At 40.3% G+C, this 27,666-nt stretch overlaps 2 protein-coding genes and 2 pseudogenes across 3 annotated transcripts in view; 2 read left to right on the top strand and 2 right to left on the bottom strand.

The window, feature by feature from the left end:
* FOXM1 (forkhead box M1) overlaps window positions 1-27,666 on the top strand; it is a 114,034-nt gene that overhangs the window by 42,708 nt on the left and 43,660 nt on the right. The window lies entirely within an intron of this gene.
* Window positions 1-27,666, bottom strand: part of TULP3 (TUB like protein 3) — a 79,324-nt gene that overhangs the window by 30,432 nt on the left and 21,226 nt on the right. Inside the window, exons 1-2 of one of the 2 annotated variants that reach the window (XM_016215230.2) lie at window positions 16,300-16,331; window positions 13,646-13,697 (exon numbers count right to left, since the gene is read on the bottom strand). In XM_016215230.2, coding sequence (XP_016070716.2) covers window positions 13,646-13,697; window positions 16,300-16,316 — 69 coding nt within the window. In that variant the 5' untranslated portion in view covers window positions 16,317-16,331. Of the gene's footprint in view, window positions 1-13,645; window positions 13,698-16,299; window positions 16,332-27,666 lie in introns of those variants that run through there. The other variant, XM_016215229.2, reaches the window with a different exon arrangement.
* On the bottom strand, window positions 8,127-11,818 carry LOC107538901 (SIN3-HDAC complex-associated factor pseudogene; annotated as a pseudogene).
* On the top strand, window positions 21,322-21,791 carry LOC107538899 (large ribosomal subunit protein uL11 pseudogene; annotated as a pseudogene).

Below are 27,666 nucleotides of genomic sequence, written 5' to 3'. Positions count from 1 at the left end.
GTGCCATGACTCAGATTGTCCTATCACATAGTGTGGCAGGATTCCAAAGAAGCCCACCTTGCAAATCCAAACTGGTGCTCGGTACCAGCAGGGGTGCATTGTGCCCCATCGGCTACTCATTGTGCATCAGGTGAACTTGGGTGAGTTTTTCTTGAAATTCCAGACCTCCCTGTTTTAAGGTAAGAGGCCCTGACTTTATTTGAGCTGTTTTTTAAAAAAAAATCCCCATGGTGGAGCTAAATGTTAAGTCATGAGGTTAAAGATAGGGTTGAGAAAACTCAGGACAGGAGAAAAGAATGGGTGACTGGTTTTCAACTTTGGCTTTTCAATTGGAATTGCTTTCTGAAAGTCTGAACAAAATCTTTTGCTGGATAAATGAAAGCCTGAAGTCATTTGGCTCCGAAGATAAGGGGCACTTCCTCCCTCCAGCTCAAATATCAGGTATTCTTAGGCGACTAAGAATCTATGTGGAGGTGTCAAAGGGTATCCCTCACAATGTGCAGGAGCCCCTAGGGAATTCCAACTCAAGTGTAATTAAATAATTGATGCATCCAGGGATGTGTACATAAAGGTTACCCAGAGCTCCAAGTCCTCATGGTTACTCATGGTTATATTAGACATTTGAGGAGAGAAATCGAGACATGTAAGAGGGATGAAATGACTTGGGGGGAGGGGGAAGCGTGGCAGCACTGTGGAGCTCAACTCATAAGCAGCACACTTCAACCCACTGCACAACATCCCTAGAAATTTTGTTCAGACTCTTCAGATCTCAAAATAAAACTAAAATTAATTTAAAAACAACTGTAGATTCAAACTGTGAACTTTAGGGCCACAGCTAGTATATTACAGAATTGAACTGAATATATCCTACTATTGTCCAAGTTTGTAAATAAGAAGAAAATCATAAAATATCTATTATGAAAATTAATAAACAGAAACTTCACTCAAATGTAGTCAGGAGGGTAGAAGAGAGCTCTCACACATGTCACTCAATGCACACTGCTGACCCCAAAGGGAAGAAACAATAAGTACCTTGCATCTCTGACAGGTGATTCTATTTCACTACCTCAGCAGAAAGGAGAAGAGTCCCCCTCTCCCAGTAAAAGGAGACTGCCATAACTCAGCCAACGAAAAGTCACTATACCTCAAACTTTCAGTGTCCTCCAACAGACTCTTCATTCACAACAGTCCCTCCCAAGTCCATAAAAAAGTGGTTGTTGCCTTTGTTTCTCTGGACTTGCCCATAGTTTGCCATTAGACCGAATGCCCTGAACTGCAGTTCCTTGTTGTTCCCAAATAAACCTATTTTGCTGGAGAAATATCTGGTTTTTGTTTAAGGTCAACATTATGTATGGGCAAACTACTATTTGGTGAAAACTGTCACCTGATTTAGCATTCTAAGCACCCTCACTTGTTTTGGATGGGGGAGAAGAGAGGTGCGCATTGTTTCAATATAACAATGTCAACTCATATTTCATTTATTTTTTATTTACTGATTTAGTGAGGGAGGACAGGAGAGAGAAACAGTGATTTGTTGTTCTCCATTATTTATACATTCATTGGTTGATTATTGTATGTGTCCTGACCAGGGATTGAACCTGCAACCTTGGTGTACTGGGAAGACACTCTAACCAACTGAGCTACCGGGCCAGGGCTCATTTATGTTTTAACTACTCCAAAAAACTAAGAGTACTTTAAAGGCTGCATACACAAAGGAATCCTTACAAACTTAGGGAAAGGTCAGAGGAGTCAGGAAGAGAATCAAAGCTTCGATGCCCTATATGCAATTAAAATGTTACCTTCAGGATTAAGTGCTACATAACTTTGGAAACTGAACAATAACTCAAAGAATCCATCTTCTCCAGAATCTGGTGGTATGCCCTATTGTCCCTGGGGTCAAAATACTGAATGGTGATGCCAAAATAAATGAGGAAATATAGGAGACTGGATGGGGGAAGGGGGTAATTGCCATCAAAGGGCTTAATCCAATAAAATAATAAAGCTCAGGCAAGGCTCAAATGAATGATAACTTAACTTCACTAATTCTCAATTTCCCAAAGACTCCCTAGAGATGATGTGCTGGTTACATTATGACACTCTTGGAACTGACTGGTTGACTGCAAGGTACAACTGAGTTCAGAATGGTTATCTGAGATCTATCAATGTGGCTAAAAATAACTAACTTTTCTGGCACACAAAGTAAGATCATAGGAAGATAAAACTAAAAGTTTTAACTCAGAATTCTTAAAATACCAATTCAATGCACTGATGACTGCCTCTCTTAGAAGGGTGTGTACAAATAGTCAACCTGACCTAAAGAAACTGTTATACTTTAATCCATTGACCACCAGATGGCACAAATGTCTACCTAATGTGTATCCATGTCTCAGTAACATCACAGGAAGAGTATGAAAATCTTTACATTCTGTAGCCAGCTAAGGTATCCACATACCCTGAAAATATGAGCACCACAGCGAAACTAGTAAAAATAAATGCAAAGTATACTCCATAGGAAAGATAGCTTTTCAATAAATGGTGGCAGAACAACAGGATATCTACATGCAAAAGAATGAAGCTGGACCCTCATCTCATACCATATATAAACTCAAAACATATCAGAGAAAGGGCAAAACTCTTAAGAGAAAACTAAGTAGCAACTCTTTGTTACCTTGGGTAGACTACAGTTTCTTAGATATGATACTAAAAGTGCATATGACAATAGAAAAATTAGATACATTAAAACTTTTGTGTTGAAAATAATACCATCAAGAAAGTAAAAAACCCCACAGAATTGGAGAAAATACCTACAAATAATATTTCTGATATGAAATATAAGTTTAGACTATATAAAGAACTCTTACAGCTCAACAACAGGAAGACAACCCAATTTTATTTTATTTCATTTTATTTATTTATTTTTAATCCTCACCCAAAGATATTTTTTCCATTGCTTTTCAGAGACAGGGGAAGGTGAGAGAGAGAAAGGGAGAGGGAAAGAGAAGCATCGATGTGAAAGAGACACATCGATTGGTTGCCTCTCACTTGCACCCTGACCTGGGCCAGGGATTAAGCCTGCAACCAAGGTATGTGTCCTTGGCCAGAATCGAACGCAGGACCCTTCAGTCCTCACGCCAACACTCTAAGCACCTAGCCAAACCAGCTAGAGTGACAATAACTCAGTTTTAAAACGTGCAAAGGATTTGGATATACATTTCTCCAAAGAGGACATACAATTGGCGACTAAGTACTTTAAAGATGCTCAACATCATTAGTCATTAAGGAAATGCAAATCAAGACTATATAATATGATGTCAATTCATGCCCACTAAAATAGATATAAAATAGGCAATAAGAAGTATTGGGGCAAGATGGTGACGTAGGTAAACGCAGTACTCGCCCCCTTACACAACCACATCAAAATTACAACTAAAATACAGAACCACCATCATTCAGAACCTCCTGAAGTCTAGTTGAGTGGAAGTCCTACAACTAGGAAATTAAAGCAGCACATCAAGACCAGTAGAAAGGGTGGAGAAGTGGGTCATAATCGGGGAGAAATGCAGAACCAGCTGGTCAGACCGATACCCATGTGTGGCGGTTTAAAATCGGGAGGGATATCTTGGCTTTGGAGGTTTCCCAGAGGAGTGAGGGGTCCCAGCTCCACAACAGATCCCTCAGCCCAGGGTTCCAGTGCCAGGAAAGAGAAGTCCCCACAACTTCTGGCTGTAAAAACCAGTGGGGATTGAGGCTGAGGGAGGCTGAGGCTGTTGGAGTCCCAGCCTCTTAAAGGGCCTGCACACGGATTTACTCCTACTCCCTCTGAGCTCCAGCACTGGGGCAGCAGCTTGAAAGGAACCTGGGATACTCGGAGAGGAACTAACTTACCTGGAATCAGGGCAAGAGTCGGAGGGGCAGCTTTCTCCCACAGAAATAGTGCTGGCAGGGGCCACTGTTTCTTTGATAAGCCCTCCCCACACAGAGCCACAGGCAGGCACCACATCTGAATCTCCAGCAACCTGGCTCATACTTTTTGCCCCACCCTGGTGATTGCGAGTCCTCGCTCCTCCCTATTTGTAGGCTCATCCAAGCCATTTCCAGTGGCTTTTCCATACAACTGGCTTCTCCTGCCTCATGCTTTGGACATTCCTAAACTCTCTCAAACAAGCAGCAGCTGGCCTCAGTGTGCCTCATAGTTCTCGATAAGTGGCCCTAGGCCCAGCACTAGCAGCAGCCTACCATGGTTAATAGTTTTGCCTCTCCTGGGCACCTCCAAGGCCAACACAAGTAGCAGCAACCTACAGATTGCTGTGTAGCTCATGCTGGTTGGCCTTGGGCAGGGCACAGAGGCTGACTTTGCACCTCCAGGGAAGCCCCAGAGACAATGCACCTGGTGGTCAGCTTCAACCATGCTGGATTACAACCCTACCACATCCACAAGTGACACACTCAAGGGGTGGACTCTCCAGTGAATACCAAAGCCCTACTGAAGCAAGTCCTGCTCCATAGGGTCAGCTCCTGCATAGCAGGTCTTCAGCAGCTGATTGGCCTGGGGGTCAATTTCTCCCAGTGATGCCAACATCAAGACTCAACTACAACAGGACAGTGCACACAGCCCACACAGGGGAGCACCTTGAGTGGCCAGCTTAGGTGACTGGGGAGGCTAAGCCACTGGGCCCTACAGGACACCTACTACAAAAGGCCACTCTACCAATTCCAGGAGACATAGCAGCTCTACCTAGTACACAGAAACATACACAGGGAAGCGACCAAAATGTGGAGACAAAGTAACATGTCACAAATGAAAGAACAGAAGAAATCTCCAGAAAAAGAACTAAATGAAATGGAAGCAAGCAAACTACTAGATATACAGTTCAAAACAATGGTTATAACAATGCTCAAGGGACTTAATGAGTATTTCAAGGAAATTACCAACAAAAAAAGGACCAGACACAGAAATGAAGAATATACTAACTGAAATGAAGAATAATTTACACGGAATCAACAGTAGAGAACACCAAGTTTCAAATCAGCAATTTGGAATATGAGGAAACAAAAAACACCAAATCAGAAGAGCAAGAAGAAAAAAAGAGTCCAAAAATATGAAGATAGTGTAAGGAGCCTCTGGGACAACTTCAAATGTACCAACATTCAAATAATGGGGATCCGGAAGAAGAAGAGAGCAAGAAATTGAAAACCTATTTGAAAAAATAATGACAGAAAACTTCCCCTACCTAGGGAAAGAAATAGACTTACAAGTCCAGGAAGCACAGAGAGTTCCAATCAAGACGAACCCAAAGAGGCCCACACCAAGACACATCATAATTAAAATGCCAAAGGTTAACAACAAAGAGAGACTCTTAAAAACAGCAAGAGAAAAGCAATTAGTTAACCTACAAGGGACTGCCCGTATGACTGTCAGCTGATTTCTCAACAGGAACTTTGCATGCCAGAAGCGAGTGGCAAGAATTATTCAAAGTGATGAAAAGCAAGGACCTACAACCAAGATTACTCTACCCAGCAAAGCTATCATTTAGAATTGAAGGTCAGATCAACAGCTTCCCAGACGAGAAAAAGCTAAAGGAGTTCATCACCACCAAACCAGTATTACATGAAATGTTGAAGGATCTTCTTTAAGAAGAAGGTAATAAACAAAATAAACTGAAGGGCAAAACAGACCCAGAGACACTGAAGCCTGCAACAAACAGACTGACATATTTCACAGGATGGGGGGTGGGGGGGATGGGGGGACGGAAAGAAGTTAACCAAAGAACTTATAAGCATATATGCAAAACCCATGGACACAGACAATAATGCAGTGAAAGCCTGGGGAGGGATGGGAGTGGGGTGGAGGGGGTCAATGGGGGGGGGGATGGGAGACATCTGTAATACTTTCAACAATAAAGTAAAAAAAAAAAAAAAGGAAGTATTGGCAAGAATGTGTAGGAAGTGGAAGCCTCATACATTGCTAATGGGAATGTAAAATGGTTCAGTGACTTTTTTTTTGGTTTTATTTTAATTTTTTTATTGATTTGAGAGGAAGAGGAAGGGAGGGAGAGAGGGAGAGAGGGATTGAAACATCCATTTGTTGTTCCACTTATTTATGCATTTATTGGTTGATTTATTGGTTGATTCTTGTATGTGCCCTGACTGGGGATTGAACCCTCAACCTTGGCATATCATAACGACGCTCTAACCAACTGAGCTACCCGGCCAGGGCTCAGTGACTTTGGAAGATAGTCTGGTAGTTTCTTAAAATGGGAAATACTGAGTTACCACATGACCCAGCAATTCTACTTCTCTTACCTAAGGTATATTAGGTATACCTATACTTAGATATATTACCCAAGAAAAATTAAAACATCTCTATATAAAAACTTGTAAACAAATGTTCAGAGGAGCATTATTTGTAATAGTCAAAAAGTGGAAACAATCCAAAAATCCATCAACTGTTGAATGGATAAAAAAAATTTGGTATATGCACAAAATGGAATGTCATTCAACAATAAAAAGGAATGAAGTACTAATATATGCTACAACATGGATACACCTTTTCATCTTTAACTGGGTGTGTATTTATAGTATGTGAATTACATTTCAATAAAGCTGTTCAAAATCACTACCAGCAAATCACCGCCAGAGTAAGCCTCTGTCATTGATAGGAATGCACTATATACCTCAGGGAGATTGGCATGTCTTGCACTGTAGTCTCCCACCTAGATACTGCCAGGTATGAGGCCTAGACTGAGCAGCAACCTAGCTTTCCTCATTATACCTCCATCTCAGTTCTAACTTCCATACTCTAAGATTCCTTTCTAACATTCTATTATTTTATACAGTCTGACCTCACTTTATAGATAAAATAACTGGGGACCAAGTTTGAGGATCTTACCTAAAATCACACAGCTATTAATGGCAAATCTAGAAGCACTAGAACCAAAGTCTTCTGATTCTCAGCCCAATGTTTTACTCAAAAGGTGTTTGCTGCCTTTCTTGTTACAGGCCATTTGAATGTTCAGCTTGCATTTGTGGAAATTCCCTTGTACCTTGCTAATCTCCTTCTTATGTGCATGGTAGCATTTCAGGGCTCTAACAGTATTTGCATACACTATTTAACACCAAACTTTACACATCTGGTCCAAAGAGATTTTTTTCGAATTAAAAAAATTCCTATAAAATTTTGTCTTTTTTTTTTTTTAATAAGACTAAATTTATTCAATAACCTAATAAAAATTTGATTATAAGTATCCAACAGTATAAAAAGTACAAAACAGATTTGTAAATTTTTAATATATTAATACAAAGTACATGACTACATACAGTACATCCTATAGCCAAAGAGAGGTAGAAGGGGAAAAAGACTGTGGTTGAGGTCTAGTAATAAATAAATAAATAAATACAGAAGTAGAGATGAGTCATATTATAGAATATTCTACCACTAATACTGCAGCTAAAATGTATTTTAAAAAAGAACCATTTCAAAATAAAAAGACTAAAACTAAATACATTTGTCATATAACAAATCCCATCTGTCCCCTAAAATTCCCCTAGTTTCATTCATTAGAAGGGAATTTAAAAGAAAAAGACTTAGGCAAGCCTGGCTGGGGTGGCTCAGTGATTGAATGAAAACCCATGAACCAGGAGATCACGGTTCGACTCCCACTCAGGGCACATGCCCAGGTTTCGGGCTCTGTCCCCAGTGGGGGGCATGCAGGAAGCAGCTGCTCAATGACTCTCATCATGGATGTTTCTATCTCTGTTTCCCTCTCCCTTCCTTTCTGAAACCAATAAAAACATACTAAAAAAAAAAAAAAAAAAAAGCAACAGGCAATCTCTATTTAAAAAAAGAAAGAAAAGAAAAAGACTTAAAGAGCACTTTATAGCAGCATTCAGCTTCCGTATGAAATACTCAACAACTTAAATATTCTGTGTATGTCTATTTTTCTTTCAGTAAACTAGGCACTGGCTTCAGAGTTTGTGGAACTTGTGGAAGTGGAGGAAAACGAATCCATTCAGAACTATTCTAGAAATTGTCTTTTGGTAGAATAGCAGTTACCCAAGTTAAAAATAGGAGGTGCCCTGACTGGCACTGCTCAGTGGTTAGAGCGTAGGCCTGCTCACCAGGGGGTCGCGGGTTCGATTCCGGGTCAAGAGCACGTACCTGGATTGCAGGTTTGATCCCCGTCCCTGGCTGGGGTGCGTGCAGGAGGCAACCAGTCAATGTGTCTCTCTCACATCGATGTTTCTCTTTCTCTCCCCCCACATCCAGTCTTTCTAAAAAAAAAAAAATTAATGGAAAAAATGTCCTCAAGTGAAGATTAACAAAAAGAAACAGACAAATAGGAGGGTCATTTTTGTTGCTATGGGTCTTTTTTTCCCCTAAAATTAAAATCCTTTTTGTTCTCCTTCTATATAAACCTCAGTCACCACTCCTGAGTGGAGCTGGGCAGAGGCTCTGACCCCTGCTCCTCTGGCTTCTCAGCAGCTGTTTCCTTATTGCTGCAGCAAAGCTTAAATAAATGTGTGTCAATGAGGACTTCCTCAAAACATCTTCATAGATAATACCACAACATATTTCCTGTCTTTTCCAGTATGTGATATCTAAAAAGAAAAAAACTGGCATTCTGTTAGAGCCTGAAGCCATCTCTCTATCTGAGCCATCATCTGACTGGTTACTGTAACAAGACTGAGCTGGGGAGGCACTTGAGGTAGTACTGTGAGCATCAGAATTGTGAGTTTTAAATTCCTTCTGCAATTTGCTGATCTGGTTGCTTTTTATCCTGTTTCCAGACAGAGTTTTCGCTTTCTTTGGTTTCAATGTAGTCTTTAGACTGGGTCCTGCCCTTGTACCTACCATATGATTCCAGTGTTTTGTTCTTTTTTTTAGCCCTGCTGGCAATTCTTTCATCTTTTCACAAGCAGGACACAGGCATTACAGATGTCTCCTGAACGAGTCTCATGCAACTCAAAACAGCTCTAGAAGTCCTTTTCATAGCGTTTACTGTCAGTGAAGTGAGAACTGGAGGATTTAGCTCTGCAAATACAGCAGCCTTCTATCCTTCGGTACATCTATGGCTTGTGAAAACCAAATATCTTTCCTTCTGGCCAACAGTCTTCCAAAAACAGCTGTTCTGTCCTGGCTGGTTTGGCTCAGTTGGCGCACGGACTGAAGGGTCCCAGGTTAGATTCTGGCCAAGGGCAAGGACCTTGGTTGCAGGCTCAATCCTGGGCCCTGGTCGGGGCATGAGAAGGAAAGGCAACCAACTGATGTGTCTCTCTCACATCAATGTTTCTTTCTCTCTCTCTCTCTTTGGCTCTCCCTTCCACTCTCTCTGTAAAGCAATGGAAAAAATATCCTTGGGTGAGGATTAAAAAAAAAGTTTTTTAAAACACACAAAGCTGTTCTGATACCAGACATGAAAGGGTCCAGGCTGCCCGCCCCTACTGGAGTCAAATAAGTAGAGATGAGTTTGAATCTTTATGGTTTGTTGATTAATCAGATAGCTGGCAATCTGAGAGAGGGGCAGGGGTAATACCCTAAAAAGATACCTCTGACATTTCATTCCAAGTCAGCCCTTATATATGGTTAGAGGGTGGGGGGGAAAAATCTAAAGTTAGTGAGTTCTCAGGGCCTGCCTTCTATCACTGTCCTTGCAAAGAATAGCCCCAGAAAAGATTAGCCTGGAACACTGTCTCCCTTCAGATAGGTCCTGTCCTTGATCTGCACTTAAAATGTATTTTCTTTTGAGTGACTGGCTCATCTGGGCTCCAGGACTGCCTTATCTCCAGGGCCTGTTCTTCCTCTTGCAACACATCCTCCAGTTTCCCAGGGTCTGTAAGAAAATCTCTTCTTTATAGTGAGTTGCTATTAAACAACTTTGATTCTATTTTTATTATATGCCCCTTCCCTATCAGTTCCATGCACAATAACATTCCCAAAGTGCAGAGTGCACACTAGGCCAACCCCCCCTCCAATCCCTCCCTCCTCCTCAACCACCTTGCCTAGAAAGATTATCTCCTGCAGTTTCACAGTTGCTATCCCTGGCCAGGAAGGTGGAGATTCTGCTTTCCAAATTTTATGTCTTTATATTCTTTGACTATCTCTGGAAGGATACACTAGAAGTTAGTGACTGCCTCTGGTTAAGAACTGAGTCAAGCCCAGCCGGCATGGCTCAGTGTTTGAGCATCGACTTATGAACCAGGAGATCAAGGTTCGACTCCTGGTCAGGGCACACGCCCTGGTTGCCGGCTCAATCCCCAGTGGAGGGCATGCAGGAGGCAGCTGATCAATGACTCTTGTCATTGATGTATCTTTCTATCTCCCTTCCTCTCTCTGAAATCAATAAAGACATATTAAAAACAGAAAGAAAAAGAACTGAGCCAAGTAGTATGTGTGAGGGTGTGGATATTTTTCATCAAATATCTTTTTTGTATATTTGCATTCTTACCATATGCTTTTATAACCATTAAAAACATAATTTTAAAAAATATTTGTGCTGCCCTAGCCGGTTTGGCTCAGTGGTTAGAGCATTGGTCTTCAGGCTGAAGGGTCTGGGTTTGATTCCGGCCAAGGGCATATACCTCGGTTACAGGCTCAATCCCCTGCCCAGGTCGGTGGGCAAGCAGAAGGCAACCAATCGATGTGTCCCTCTCACGTTGATGCCCCCCCCTTCTACTCTCTCTGAAAAGCAATGGAAAAAATATCCTTGGGTGAGGATTAAAAAATAAAAGTAAAAAAATAATTATTTGTGCTATAAAAAGGCTCACAAAATCCCAACACTTATTCCACATGTAGTATTCCCACTGAAAAGAATAAAAATCACAAAATATTTGGGCAATCTTTTTTAAAAATCCAGAAAATATATCTATTCAGAAACCACACAAAATTCAAAAATGTATGTCTTATATAATTACTTGGTAGACAACCAAAGATTTCATTTAATGCTAGCAAGGGATGTATCATTTAGCCTTAAAAATAAATCAAGCAAAGATTTAAAGCTATGTGGTTATTTCTCCCTAAATATAGTTTGCTATACAATGGGATGTAGAAAATGAGGGCTCATCACAATTATTCTGATCTTTGTAGGGGCAATAAATATATCTGTAACCAGAATTTTCCCCATGATCCCAGGAAGATTAGTTTATTTCCCAGTTTTCTTTACTTTTTCCAGTATTAGAAAGAACTGTTTCTTTCACACCCTTCACTGACATGATGGATGCATAACCCTACCCGGGTCTCCACTTAGAAGCAGCATGCCTTGCGGAGGAAGGTACCCAGGCAGCCATCTGTAACTGCTGGGAAGTTTGTTGCCATTTTCCTACTCTGCCATGAAAAACTGTATTAAAATGTCCCCGAGTCTCTTTAAAGGGAGCCAGGTGGAGGAAGGCTGCAGCAGGTATATTAACCTCAGCAGTGGGTTTCAAGCCATAAAAACCACTACAGCAGGGCTCCCCCAGAGACTGATTGGTCATCCCCACTGGGGACCCCAGCCTTGGGCATCAGTCAGCTTGTCCTGACAGCTTGTCCTAAGCCTGGAAGTGGATTTTACTGATCAATCTGGAGCTGGTCATATGTGGAGACAGAGGTGGCCGGCTGGTGGGGTGGGCCTGGCCCTCAGGGTATGGAGGGTAGGGTGGCTAGGCACTCCCAAAGCCCAGAGCAGGCAAGGTCTGCCCTGTGCACTGCCACCAGAGCATGAGGATAGCTCAGAGCACTGAGCCCAGGGGTCCTAGGGTCCTTGTCCACACTGGCCAGTCCTGTGGTGCCCTCACCAAGGGTGGTGAAGCTGTAGTAGCCCTGTACCTGGCTAGGCGGAGCCATATGGCTCCAGACCTGTGGTGGCACTGCTGTCATTATTCAGACCCTTGAGGCTGAACTGGGCAGCCCTGTCAGAGTGCTGAGGCTCCAGGCTCACTCTTCCCCATGCACTTCATGAGACAGCAGGTGAGGAACGCCCGGGTGAATAGGCCGCTGGTGCAGTTGGCAATGGAGGCAATCACCGTAGCCTTAAAGCAGGAGTCTCAGGCTTGTACACAAGATCCCTGGGCGCTATGCTCTACCATCTGGTGGCCTGAGGGGCAGTGGAACTCGATGACAGTCTCCAGAGAAGTGCTATTGCCATGAAAGTTTTGAAAGGTGCCCTGTGGGGGCAGCCACACTCAAGTGCAAGTAGCAGTGCGGTTCCAGGGACAGGCATGGTGTTCCGGTCTGCACCTCCACCTTGTCCTACTGTGGAGGGTTGACCGGCTGATGGGGTGGGCCTGGCCCTTAGGGTATGGAGGGTAGGGTGGCTAGGCACTCCCAAAGCCCAGAGCAGGCAAGGTCTACCCTATGCACTGCCACTCAGGGCATAAGAGCTCAGAGCACAGAGCCCTGCATGCTCTGCCAAGACCTCTTTCCTAGATTTTAATGATTCCATCTTCAATTTATTGTGCTAGAGGTCCTGTTATTAATTCCAACAGCAACATAAAGAAGCAAGACAAAATTTTAGAGGTCTTTTTAGTTACCTATGGAGTTTAGACACTTTGATTGTTAATGATCCTACATAGGTAGATACAGTTATAGAATTTCCTGAATTAAAGAACATTCATATGAAAAAACAAATATGCTATGTTGAGTATAGGTTCTAAGATGACTAATCATGAAGATAGCATGTGATAACACAAAACTCATTTATTCCTTCCTTCACTCGACTATTTAATGAAGGATGATTATGTGCCCAGCCCTATGCTAGGAACTTCTGATGTAACAGTCATCATAAACAGACTTGCTTCCTGTTCTCATGGAACTTAGTCTGGTAGAAGAAAAAAACATAAATCAAATCATTGCCAAAAAAATTTAATGTGTAGTTAAAACTGGGACCAGTGCTATGAAGAAAATTATTCTTCAGGCAATGGAAGTTTTTAAACAAGCACAGCAGCATGTTCAGATCTGCAGATTAGGGTAAGAAAAAAAATCTTGTAGTTAAATGAAATTACAGTGTAGAGAGGTACTTAAGGCAGTAGGACCAAATAAGTACACAGAATTACACTGTTAACATTCTTCTAATTCTTATGGAAGGCGCCAAGGAATTTTCAGTGATTACAAATCCAAGGTCAGTTTTATTGCTGACATCCTCAAAGCACTTTGGTCTTGCCATAGCTCAGGCCCTTGGTTCAGCAGATACTAAGTCCAGCCAGACACTGCTTAGTGAGTAATATCAGGTCTCCCTCCCTCCCTCCCTCCCCCCCCCCCCCCCCCCCCCCCCGCCTTCCCGCCTTCCTTCCTTCCTTCCTCTCTCTTTCTTTTTATAAGAGGACATGCAGGAGTCCCCCATTCTTTTTTTTTTTTAAATATAATTTGATTGATTTCAGGGAGAAAAAGAGAGAAGGGGAGAGAGAGATAGAAACATCAGTGATGAGAGAGCCATTGATCGACTGCCTCCTGCACGCCCCGCACTGGGAATCAAGTCCTCAACCCAGGCATGTGCCCTGACTGGGAATTGAACCTCAATCTCCTGGATTATAGGTTGACACTCAACTGCTGAGCAACACCAGCCTGACTATCAGGTCTTCTTTCTATGACCCTGCCAAGACTTCATAGTTGAGACCGGCAGCATCATGGTCAGTATAACTCTCCACTTATTTCAAAAGAGAAGACTCTACTCACCTGATTATCAAGTTTCAGCTGTCGAAGCCTCATGGTCTCATCTTCAAAAGCGCTGTTTTAAAAAATGAAAAGAAAGCATATAAAGAGAAAATCCTTTTAAAACCATTCAATTTCATCTTTTCCATGTATTACTATGGGCTATTTGGAACCAATAAATTCTGCCTTAGGGAAAGCATCGGTTTCTAGAGGCTGCCCACACTGACTGCAGGAGGACTTGGCCATCCTTAATGCCACACTTACCCCCTGAGGAGACTGAAACACCCAAAGGATAAGAAAAAGATGTAGAACACAGACTCCACGCATGCAGGAATTTTTTTAATCATTTAAACCACATATCGAGGACTCATTATATTCTGGGAACGCTGCTAAGTGTTTTACATGCATTATTTTAGTTATTCCGCAAAACACCCTTATGACTTACATACTGTTATTTTTCACACTTCGAAGATGAAGTAACAGAAACCTGGAGAGCCGTGCATAAGGTTAAACAGCAGAAACAGACCCTAATCCTGGTTGCTTTCCAGAGTCTAATTTCCACCTAAGACCGAATATACTTTACTATTTTTTTTTTGAACCAGTAGAGGGAGAATTAGACTGTGTACAGCATCTTATTACTCAAGTTTGACATTAATGAAACATGCTAGTCATCAGAGACTATAAACAGACAATATCTAATACCACTAGGAGACAGATTTTTATTTTTTTTTATGGAAGAAAACAACAGCAAAAATATATTAAATTACATCTTCAATCGATAAACCAAACTTTCAAAACTTTCAAAACTTTTTGAACTTTCAAAAAACTCTCTCTGAAGCCTTTTCCTAATATAGTATTTTATTTTGTGACCCAGCATTCTTAGAAAGAGTAAACTATAAAACAAGGCAGAAATGATTATCAATTATTTGTATTATAAATTTTTACTAGCAGCTTACTGTCAGAAAAAACTAAAAACAAAGTCCTACTTAAGAAGACAAATTCCATGCCCTGGCTGGTGCGGCTCAGTTGGTTGGAGCATCATCCCATATGCCTAAAGGTAGTGGGTTCGATTCCTGGTCAGGGCACATACCCAGGTTTTGGGTTCCATCCCCAGTAAGGCAGCCAACTGATGTTTCTCTCTCTCTGTGACTCCCTTCTCATCAATGGAAAACACACCCTCAGATGAGGATTAAAAAAAGAAGCCCGGCCGGGCATGGCTCAGGGGCTGAGCATCGACCCAGGAGATCAGGGTTCAATTCCTGGTCAGGGCACATGTCCGGGTTGTGGGCTTGGTCCCCAGTCGGGGGCATGCAGGAGGCAGCCCATCAATGGCTCTCTTACTATTGATGTTTCCATCTCTCTCTCCCTCTCCCTTCCTCTCTCTGAAATCAATAAAGATCTATTAAAAAGAAAGAAAGAAGACAAATTCCATGGCTACAAAGGGAAGCCTGGATCTCCTGCATTTGGGGTAAATACACGACAGTATCTATCCATGGTTTAATCGCTTACCACTACATTCCTACATTTTACAAGGTTTTATGCATTTTAAGAATGTATAGCAACTTGGAATTCGCATACTGTTTCCAAGACTCTTCCTGCCTATTAATCCTTTAGCTATAGGTGTGGAGGAACATTCTGATTCTCTGACAATCTCCTCTATTAATTCTCTTATATCCTTTGTTTAAAAAAAACACACTGAGTATTCAAAATAAATCATCTCCATTTTTGCTGCTCAAAAGAAAGACAAACAAACAAATAAAAATGTCGGATATAATTCTGGCCTCAACTCTGAACCACCTGCATTTCTCCTAGGTATGTTCCTGTTTTCCTTAATGTCAATCCGCATTCACATATTTTACAATTCTAGCTTTATGAATACAACGATAGAATATTATTAGTATTCAGTAGATATTAGTATAAATCTGAAAAAGTTCTACATAAAATGACTAACAGAAAAAATATTATCAATATTATATAGGAGAGGGTAACCTGGTGAAAAAATCCAGTTATAGACTAGTATTTTCAGCAACTACTGCTGTGATTCTGCTTTTCCTGCAACTCACTCGGCCCTCAACTCACACCAGAGCTGCAAAACCCTCTGGCATGTTAAAAAAAATCATCCTATCCGCCCCCCAAATGTTAAAACCACCTCAATAAAGCTAAATTCTGTCACACAACTAAAGTCGTCAAACGCTTCTCTTAAGGCCTCCAACAGTGAAGAAACCAGGTGTATCTCTTTTCAATGCCCTGTCTTGACATCACGTAATTCCTTCCATCAAGCCTGGGCAAGCTGAACAATTTAAGTAAACAGTGTATAATCAAAGCATTTAACCTTAACACAAGAGGCACTGAAAAGAAGCTATATAATTATAACATTTAGATGCCTCTTATCCATCAAAAGCTACACTTTTTTTTCCTGAGCTCTAGTGTTAAATTGTAACTTAGCAGAAATAATAAAGATATTTTATATATTTATATTAAATCTGAACTAGAATTTCTAGTTTAAACTGGACTATGATCTTACTAAATTTTCATTGTTTCTTTTAACATTTTCCTTCTCTCATTTCAAACTAAGTTGCTGAATAGCAAGCCTAACCAATACTAGTTAGTAAATCAACACAAAACATGGAGACTGGTGGAAGGGGTGGAGATGTGAAAAAGGCTGGTCCCACACCCACATGTGGCAGATAAACATCAAGAAGGATATCTTGGCTACAGAGCCCCCCCCCTCGCCGAAGAGCAAGGGGTCCCAGCCCCACACAAGGCCCCCAGCACAGCATTCCAGTGCCAGGAAGAGGAGTCCCCATATCTTCTGGCTGTAAAAACTGGTGGGGATTGTGGCTGAGAGAGAGGGCTGCTGGAGTCCTAGGCATTCCTTTAAAGGGTCTGCTGACGGACTTAATCAGACTCACTCACTCTGAGCTCCAGAACTGGAGCAGTAGCTCAAAAAGCACCAGGGACAAACAGGGAGGAACTAAAATGTCTGGAATTAGGACGAGAGCTGGAGGGGGAGCTTTCTCCCAGACAAGTGCTGGCAAAGGCAACTGCTCCTTTTCTGAGCCCTCCCGGCACAGAGCCAGCAGGTGGGTGCCATATCTGAGTCTTCATCAACTTGGTTAATACTCACCCACCTGGTGATTCCCTGAAACTCAGCCTCACCCAACATTCAGGCCCACCCAAGCTGTTTACAGTGCCTTTTCCATACTAATGGCCTGTCTTAGCTCATGCTTCAGACTTTCCTAAAATCTCTCATGCAGCATCTGCCCTCAGAGTGGCTCGTACCTCTTGTTAAGTGGCCCCAGGCCTGGCACTAATGGCAGTTGGCCTTGCGTCACAGTTTGGCCTCTCCTGGGCATCTCCAACCCCAGCACAAGTAGCAGCCATCTACAGATCACTTTGTAGCTCATTCTGGGTGGCCCTGGGCAGAACACAGGCAGCAGCTGACCTTAGCCTGCACCTCCCAGGAGGCCCCAGAGCCAGTACACCACTGGACAGCCTCAGATCACATCAAAGCACCACCCAACCACTCAAGGGGTGGACTCAACGTGCACCAGAGCTCCACTTAAGTCCTGCTCTGTGGGGTGGGCCCTTGCAAAAGGTTAAAAACAGAGAGAATCTTAAAAGCAGCAAGACAAAAGCAGTTAGTTACCTACCTGTCAGCTGATTTCTCAACAATCTTTGCAGGCCAGAAGGAACTAGCAAGAAATATTCAAAGTGATGAAAAGCAAGGACCTACAGCCAAGATTACTCTGCCCAGAAAAGCTATCATTTAGAATCAAAGAACATATATAAAGAGCTTCCTAGACAAGAAAAGGCTAAAGGAGTTCACCACCACCAAACCAGTATTAAAAGAAATGTAAAAGAAATGTAAGAAGAAAAAAGATAAAAAATATGAACAATAAAATGGCAATAAATACATATTATCAACAACTGAATCTAAAAAACAAAATAAATGAACAAGCAGAACAGAAAGACACATAGATGAAGAGAACATTTTGACGGTTGTCAGAAGGGAGGAGGCTGGGGGGTAAATAAAAAGGTGAAGGGATTAAGAAGTACAAATTGGGCCTGGTCAGTGTGGCTCAGTGGTTGGGTATCAACCCATGAACCTGGAGGTCACAGTTCAATTCTTGGTCAGGGCACATGCCTGGGTTGTGGGCTTGATCCCCAGTAGGAGGCATGCAGGAGGAGCCAATCGATGATACTCTCTCATTATTGATGTTTCTATCTCTCTCTCCCTCTTCCTTCCTCTCTCTGAAATCAATAAAAACATATTATTTTTTAAAAAAGAAGTATAAGTTGGTAGTTACAGAATAGTCATGGGGATGTAAAGTACAGCATAGGGAATATAGCCAATAATATCCTAATAACTATGTATGGCGTCAGGGAGGTTTATTGGGATGGTCGATTAGTAAGTAATACAATGTCTAATCACTGGGTTGTACACCTGGAACTAATATAATATTGTATGTCCACTGTAATTGAAAAATAAAAATGATCTTAAAAATGAGAGAAAAAAAGAGTATACTCACCCTTTTCACCAATTTTTCATCAATCCGTTCCACCCACTTTTGTGGAATCATTGTAAGTAATTTTTTAGCAGTAAACAACGAAATTAAAAGCTGGTTTGCCCTGACTGGGTGGCTCAGTTGGTTGAGCGTCATCCCATGCACTGACAGGTCACCGGTCCGATTCCCAGTCAGGGTACCTACCCAGGTTGCAGGTTTGATTCCCAGTGCATACAGGAGGCAACTGATGGATGTTTCTCTCTCTCTCTGCCTCTCCCTTCCTCTCTCTCAAATCAATAAAAAACAAAAAACAAACAAAAATTTAAAAGCTGGTTTGTTTTTTGATTGATTTTAGAGAGAGCAAAAAGGAGAGGGAGAGGGAGAGAGAGAAGAAGAGAGGGAGAGAAACATCGATGTGTTGTTGCACTTATTTATGCATTCACTGGTTGATTCTTGCATGTGTCCCGACTGGGGATCAAACCCACAACCTTGGCATATCTAACCAACTGAGCTACCCAGCCAGGGCAAAAGCCAGTTTATAAAAAAAAAAAACCTATTCTCTTAGCACTTTCAAATACTATGCCATACAATGTTATTAACTATAGTCACCAAACTGTACACTATATCCCCATGACTTATTCATTCGCTAACCAGGAATTTTTACATTTTGAGCCCCTTCACCCATTTTGCCTACCCACCCCCAGCAACTACCAATCTTTTCTCTGTATCTATGAGTTTTGTTTTTTGGTTTTGTTTTGTTTTTTAAATTCCACATATAAGTGAAATCATAGTACAGGTTTCCACACTATCTGAAAGTAGAGTGTTCCTATGAAATCTTTCACAAGCCATATGGCCTAAAGCAAAGAAGCTATTACCATTCATTTATACGGAAAACTTTTTGAGCATTCTTAGACCCCAAAAATAACCTATCAAATCATACCAAATATGCTTAATTACATCCAGTTTTACACTAAGCATAACACCCTTATGAGCTCTCTTAGGCTTCCCTGATACCTTAGGATACATCTTGCCTAAAATAAATCCAAATAAAGCACAGATGCTGACAGACAGTTCAAAGCTTTGGTGGCTAGATGCTGAGATGCTGAGTGTAGTTCCTGGCCAAGGGGTTTGGTGGGGGCCCCTTTTGCTGCTCGGGGTGTGCACTGCCTCTATTACTGTTTGGCTTGCTACAAAGCAAACACTAAATGCTGTTTTCACTTTTTGCCTTTGTTGGTAAAGTAAAACTTCTCTTTGGATTCCTTTCAGTTAGCAAAAACATGTACTAAAGTAGGTTTTTCGTAAAGCAAAGTGGCATGACGCAAATTTTCGAAAAACAGGATACATGAATTTGTCTTTCCTTTTGACTTATTTCACTGAGCATAATGTGTGAGGAGAAAATGGTAACTTCAGCTTGAACACAGAATTGGAGAACTGAGCTGGAGATGTTTATGGGACCACAAAGCAGAAAGGGTAGTAAGTAGCTGAATATACAAGACTTCTTTGCAAAAAGAGAAATCTTGGAAATCAATTACTTAGGACCTAAGAAATTCAGGAGAAGACACCAGTGAAGGGATGAAGATTAGGTTCAGTCCTTAACTGGATTTACCACACCTATCCATCAACAGATGGATGCAGAAGTGTTTGGGAAGCATCGGCTATGAGGCTGATTATTATGTTTGTGACAGAAATGTATAAATTGTCTTTTTTGTAGGCGCAAATACAAGCCAATAAAGTGATGACAATCCTGGATCAAGAACAGCAAGGAAAGCATAAACTGAATATCAGCCCCAAAGATGAGCTATAAAAATGAAAAAGAATGTTCCATCAGGTATTTATTTAAACTGTTAATCTAATGAAAACCATTTTATTTTTGTACAGAGCCATGGCTCTGTAAATTAACAGGTTAATATGAAAAACAAAAACAAAAACAAACCCCCAAAACCAGAATTTCTCCAGAGTAAAAGAAATGGAATTACTATTTTTCTCCCATTTTTCTCATGGAAAATTTCCTATTTACTTGGTACAAACAGGGAACACTCTAAACATATATCTTAGAGAAACACAGACCTATTACTCAAGTGTGGCAGATGATTATCATATCCACAAGAACTCCAGTCTCTTGAAACTACCCTCCAGTTATTGACCAGCCAAAGGTTAAACTGAAGATGCCCGCACAAGGCTTTTTATCACTGCAAAATGCACACATATAATTCTCTACAAATGTGCCCCACATACCTATCTTTGTTTATGGGCACCAAAAATATTTCCTAGTCCCCCTGTACTATTCTTCACTTATTCTGCTAACAAATATTTGGCGAAAGTCTGCTAAAAGACTGCCTCTACTCATCCACTCCTGAACACATTTTTAAGAATCACTAGATGAACTGAAAACAACACAAGTGTCTGCCAAGAGTAAAATGGATAAAATTTGGTACAGTCATTCAGTGGAACGTTATACAGTACTTCAGTGAAAATGAACGAATTTCACCCTAACACAAATCTATAAATTGACTATAAACATAATATAAAACAAATAGGCAACACAGAAAACATTACATTTTTAAAGCTTCCTTTTATATCAAGTTCAAAAACATAAACCAAATTAGACTGCTTATAGTATACACACATAGGGCAAAGTGATAAAAAAAAAAAAAAAAAAGAAAACGATCATCTCAAAAGTCACAGCAGACCCATACATCTATGGCCAATCAATTTCTGACAAGGGTTCCAAGATCGTTCAATGAGGAAACAAGTCTCTTCCACAAGTAGTGGTAGACAACTAGATGCCTACATGCAAAAGAATGAAGTTGGACCTCTGTCTCACACCATATATATAAATTAACTCAAAATGTATCAGAGATGCCCAGGCTGGTGTGGCTCAGGTGGTTGGCATATCATCCCATGCACTGAAAGGTCAAGGATTCGATTTCTGGTCAGGGCACATACCCAGGTTGCAGGTTCAGTTCCCGTCAGGGTGCATACAGGAAGCAACCGACTGATGTTTCTCTCTCACATCAGTGTTTCCCTTTCTCCCTCTCCCTTCCTCTCTAGAAAAATCAATAAAGAAAAATTAATTAAAAAATTTTTTTAAAGTACCAAAGACTCTTTTGGCTTTCAGCTCAAAGGCGGCCAAGGTATAGCTTTCTTCAGTAGTCACAAATCTGGGTTCACCTGACACCAGCTGCCTCCACCATGCCACTTAAGTTCCACCCCAATGAGATCAAAGTCCTATATCTGAGATGCTCTGGCCAACATGATAGGCCTCCTGAACTTTTCTCCAAAAATGGTTGGTGACTTTGCCAAAGCAACTGGTGATTGGAAGGATCTGAGGATTACAGTGAAACTGACCATTCAGAACAGACAGGCCCAGACTGAGGTAGTACCTTCTGCCTCTGCCCTGATCATCAAGGCCCTCAAAGAACTGCCAAGAGACAGAAAGAAGCATAAAAAGACTAAGCACATCGGAAATATCACTTTTGATGAGACTGTAAACATTGCCCGACAGATGCGGCACTGATCTTTGTCGAGAAAACTCTCTGGAACCATTAGAGAGATCCTAGGGACTGACCAGTCTATGGGCTGCAATGTTCATGACTGCCACCCACCCTCACAACATCATAGATGACATCAACTGTAGTACAGTGGAATGCCCAGCTAGTTAAGAACTACAAAGGAAAATATTTCAATTAAAGATCATTTGATGCCTGGCCAGCATGGCTCAGAGGTTGAGCATCAACCTATGATCAAGGAGATCGAGGTTCGATTCCTGGTCAGGGCACATGCCTGGGTTGTGGGCTCAATCCCTAGCAGGGGGTGTTCGGGAGGCAGCCAATCAATGACTCTCATCATTGATGTTTCTCTCTCTCTCTCCCCCTCTCCCTTCCTCTCTCTGAAATCAATAAAAATATATATATTTTTAAATCATTTGACAACCCCCCCCAAAAAAATGTATCAAAGACTTAACTGTAAGAGCTAAAACTATCAAACTCTTAGGAGAAAACATAAGAGTAAATCTTCATGACTTTGGATTTGGCCATGGATTCTTAGATATGACACCAAAAGCATGAGCAATAAAGATAGGTACATTGGACTTCACTAAAATTAAAAACTTTTGTCATCAAAGGACATTATTAAGAAAATGGAAAGACAACGCATAAAACAGGAGGAAATATTTGCAAATCATGTATCTAATTATTCTGGTATTCAAAATACACAAAGAACTCCTACAACTCAAGAACCAAAAGACAAACAATTGATTTTTTTAGTGGGCAAAGAATTTAAACAGACACATCTCCAAAGTATGTATAAAAATGGCTGATAAGCTCATGAAAAGATTCTCAACATTATTGTCATCAGGAAAATGTAAATCCAAACCACAATGAGATGTTGCTTCAGACCCACTAAGATGGCTACAATAAAAAAGATAACAAGTATTAGTGAGGATCTGGAAATATCAGAATCCTTATATATGGCTGGTGGGATTGTAAAATGGTATAGACACTTTGGAAAACAGTCCAGCAGTTCTTCAAATGATTGCATATAAAGTTACCATATAACCCAGAAATTCCACTCCTACGTACATATCCAAGAGAAATGAAAACACATACCTACGAAAAAACTTTTACACATTTTTTTCTTTATAATTGTATTGCTTCTTTAATTGAAGGGATTTTTGAAATGGTATATGTGTTACAAGAAGATCACTGGTGCCAAACCCTTTTTGTATGGGTTATTTTTTCCCTAATGTTTTTCATGAATTATAAAAATAATCCATATGCATTTCATGAATTTTGTAAAAATGTAGACAAAGAAATGGTCTTTTCATAATCCTATTATCTTGAGATGATCACTGCTAATATTGCAGCAAACATCCTTCCATATATTTCTACCAACTTTTATGTATCTGAAATAATATTTATGATTTTTTACATCATTTTATTTTAAGATTACACTTAAGCATATTTTTATGTTGCTTAGGTATAATATTTTATAGTGGGAAATGGAGAGTATTATGCTAAGCGAAATAAGCCAATCAGAGAAAGACAAGTGTCACATGATCTTACTCATATGTGGAATCTAATGAACAAAATATACTGATGAACAAAATAGATCCAGAGACATAGAAGCATGGAACAGACTGACGAATCTCAGAGGGAAGGTGGGGGTGGGTGGGTGAGTGGGGAGAGATTAACATAAGAATTTATATGCATATATGCAAAATCCATAGATACAGACAGTAGTGAGGTGAAGGCCTGGGGAGGAGGGGGTAAGAAGGGGTCACCAGTGGGGGGGGGTCTGTAATACTTTCAACAATAAAGGTAAATTTAAAAATATATACTATATCATACAGGTATTCCATATTTTTTTCTTTTTATGGTGTGGTAAAATACCATAAAATTTAATATCGTAACCATTTTTAAGTGTATCGTTCAGTACTGTTAAGTATATTTACCTTGTTGTGTGTATACAAATTTTTATAGCATCTGTAGCACCATTATTCACAATGGACAAAAGGTAGAAACAAACCAAATGTCCATCAACTGATAAAAGAATAAATAAAATCTAGTATAGCTATACAATGGGATATTGTTCAGTCATAAAGAGGAATAAGTAGTGAAACATGGGAGAACCTTAAAAACATTATGCTAAGTGAAAGAAGCCAGTCGCAAAAGACCACATATTATAATTCCATTTTTATAAAATACCCAGAATAGGCAAACTAATAGGGACAGAAATTAGATTAGTGATTGCTTAGGGCTGGGGAATGGGAGTTGAGGAGTGACAGTTAAAGGGTATGAGGTAGGTTGATGATGGCTGCACATCTTTGTGAATATGCTAAATACTAATAACCACTAAAGAGTGTCTACCTTAAATGGGTGAAGTGTATGGTATATAAATTATATCTCGACAAAACTGGTATAAAAAAGAAACCATGAGTCTATACTGATTGTAAATAAATAAATGACACACAACAAATAAAGGGCATTACAGAATAATGCCAATAAAAATAAAATATAGTAGAATATCACTCTTGCAAAAAACAAGGATGGATGGTATAATCATCAAGTGAAGTAGGATATTCAACACAATCTCAAATGTCTCCCCACAGATTATATTAATTACAAAGAGAAAAAGGTAACTTTACAATGAAAAAGTCTGGCAGATATCATCTTAACCAAGTGATGGGAAACAGCAACTATGATGGGACAGACTGACCTTAATGTGGTGTATTAAAAAGAATACAATATAATGTATGTAATATTCCTGTCAACAGTGTTTAACTTAAATCTATTCAGGAGAATACAAACCCAAATGGAGAGAAATTCTCTTAGACAACTGTCAAGACTTTTCAAAAGAGTTAATATAAAAAAAATAAAAAGGCTGGAGAACAGTTCTAGGTTAAAATAGAGGAGGTTTAAGATATTTCTGGCAACCAAACAACACATAATCCTGAATTCTGGATCGAAATATGTACACAGTAAAGACTATTATAGGTGCACTTAAGATATTTCACTATGAACTGCACATTAGACAAGACTACATATTAATGTGAAGTGTCCCATTAATGTGAAGTGGTAACAGTATTGTGGTCACATAGGAGAATGCCCTTCTGAGTGAAAACGGGTAGAAATAACAAGGGACAGCCTGGCCAGGCGTGGCTCAGCGGTTGAGCATCGACCTAGGATCCAGGAGATCACGGTTCGATTCCCGGTCAGAGCACATGCCCAGGTTGTGGGCTCCATCCCCAGTAGGGGCATGCAGGAGGCAGCCGATCAATGACTCATCATTGATGTTTCAACTCTCTCCTTCCCTCTCCCTTCCTCTCTCTGAAATCAATAAAGATATATATATTTTTAAAATGGTTAAGGTGGTAAATTTAAAATAAAAAATAAAAAAGAAATAATGAGGGAATGGGAACAGGGTAGTGGGCTGGAGGAGCCACACTTTCCTGAGTATTCATGAGTCCATAATGTTATGAATGAATAAATGGGGGAGAGGGCGCAGTTCTTTCTTACAGAAAAAAATCCAGTTAATAAAGATAAAAGAAATAATGGAAACAGAAAATCACCATTAGGCAAACACCATAATAATAACTGTTGCAGACAAGAACCAGCAACAGATGCTAAAATTAGTGGGTTAGAGTGTATGAGAAATAGGATATGCGCAGAGTCTCAAAGTATCTGCCCACAAGTTAATTACTGACTACAAAGGGAAAATAGCAACTTCACAGTGGAGAAATCTGGAAGGTGGCACCTTAACTAAGTGATTAAGAGGAACATCACTAGCAATAAAACATAGCAACATCATGTTCCTCCCGATATGATGCACTGAGAAGGGCACAGCATCATGTCTGTAGTATTCTTGCCAAAGTGCATAATTTTAATTTAATCATGGGGAGACACCAGACAAACCTAAACTGAAGAATCTTCTACAAAAAAACTGGCCAGTACTCTTCAAAAATGTCAAGGTCAGGAAAGGCAAAGAAAGACTAAGAAACTATGCACGTTGAAGAAGACTACAGAGACATGACAACTAAATACACTACAGGATCCTGGATTTGGATCCTAGACTAGAAAAAGGACCCTAGTGGGAAAACTGGCTAAATTCAAATAAAACTGTGAATTAATGAATAGTACTGAATCAATGTCAATTTCCTGGTTTTGATAACTGTATATGGTTGTGTAAGGTATTAACATTAGGGAAAGCTTGATGAAGGATATACAGGAATTCTCATATTTCTACAACTTTTCTATAAGTATAATCAAAAAGATTTTTTAAAAGCACAATACTAAAAAGTAAAGTTAATAAGCACAAATCTAGGTAAAGGGCATAGGTTATCAATAGCACTTTTGTTGCAACTTTTCAGCATATTTTTTCAAAATAAGAAATTGGAGGACAAAACAAGAAAACAGGCATTTTTCTGAATGTCTATTTTACAGTCATGGACTGAGTACACTTAAAACTCCATATGCCCTTTACTGGAGCACCTAAATTACACACATAGTGTTTCTAAGGAATAGGGATGGTATGAAACAATAAAGAAATTTGCCCAAGATCAAAATTCCGAGAAACTTAGAGCCTACTTTAAAACATTACTCATTCAATTACTAGTACCTAACAGACCATGCTGCCAACTTGTTTGAAGCATGTAATAATATAGCAATCACCTAGATCTTCACACTCACAACATTCCTGTCAAGCTCTCTCTGCCTACAAAAAAGAAGAAAAAAATTTCTAGCTGCCAGTAACGTAAAACCCACTGCTACTATAACAGTAAGAGTCTCTGCCTCTTGCTGCCGCCCATGCTGTGCCAAACAATAAGGATGCTGTGATCAGCACTTAACTGTAATTTGGCCAATGATGCAGGAGGCTAAACAGACTCTTTCTGTGGTACTAGAAGGAATAAACACCATCCTTGCCAGGATCACAGCAGGGTTAGACTCTGCAAAAATGAAAGCTGTGAGCAGCCCATGACTTTTCAACAATAACTTGAGTGAACACTTCCTTTACTGACTATATTATTGCTTCATAACATCACAAATAATAGTTTTTAGCCTGGCTGGTGTCGCTCAGTGGTTAAGTGTCGACCCATGAACCACAGATTGATTCCCGGTCAGGGCACATGCCCGAGTTGCAGGCCCAATCCCCAGTAGGGGTGTGCAGGAGGAGATGATCAATGATTCTCTCTCATCATTGATATTTCTATCTCTTTCTCCCTTTCCCTTCCTCTCTCTCTAAAATAAATAACGTATTATTTTTAAAAAAACCTTTTTGGTCTCAGAAATTAGTTATAGTTAAGAAACAAATGAGGAACAACCTATTTTACTAAATAAATACAATAAGTACCAATGTGGATTAATAAAGAGGACACCTTGGAAGGCAATTTATTCATTTTAGAGGAATTCGAAATTGTAAATCTGTAGAAATGAGCTGCCTGCATGAAGTTGAAATAAATACAACTTATAAAAATTTGGTTCAACTCAACCTATCAGAAATAAATGTACTGCCTGGTCGGGAGTGACTCAGCGGTTGAGCGTCAACCTAGGATCCAGGCGATCGGGGTTCGATTCCCAGTCAGAGCACATGCCCGGGTTGTGGGCTCGATCAATGACTCTCTCATCATTGATGTTTCTCTCTCTCTCTCTCTCTCCCCCCCTTTCCTCTCTCTGAAATCAATAAAGATATTTTTTTTAAAAAAGAAGAAAAAAAAATGTACTTACTATGTGTGACAAGGAATTATTGGAAAGACGGTAGTATAGGAAAGATAAAGGAAAAAAGGATTACCTCAAGACAATAGCTACAAAAACAACATAATTTTTTTATTTTGGAGAGAGAGGGAGAGAGAAAAACATCAATGTGACAGAAAAACATTGCTTTGCTACCTCCTGCACACACTCCAACTGGAGATTGAACCCACAACCTGGGTATGTGCCCTGATCGGAAATCAAACTCATGACCTTTTGGGGCATGGGACGATGCTCAACCAACCAAGCCACACCAGCCAGGGCACAACATAATTTTTTATTCTTAATTCTA

The sequence above is a fragment of the Miniopterus natalensis genome, chromosome 2 (assembly GCF_054644295.1).
Source record: "Miniopterus natalensis isolate mMinNat1 chromosome 2, mMinNat1.hap1, whole genome shotgun sequence".
Taxonomy (NCBI): domain Eukaryota; kingdom Metazoa; phylum Chordata; class Mammalia; order Chiroptera; family Miniopteridae; genus Miniopterus; species Miniopterus natalensis.
This window is presented reverse-complemented; position numbering and strand designations above follow the sequence as displayed.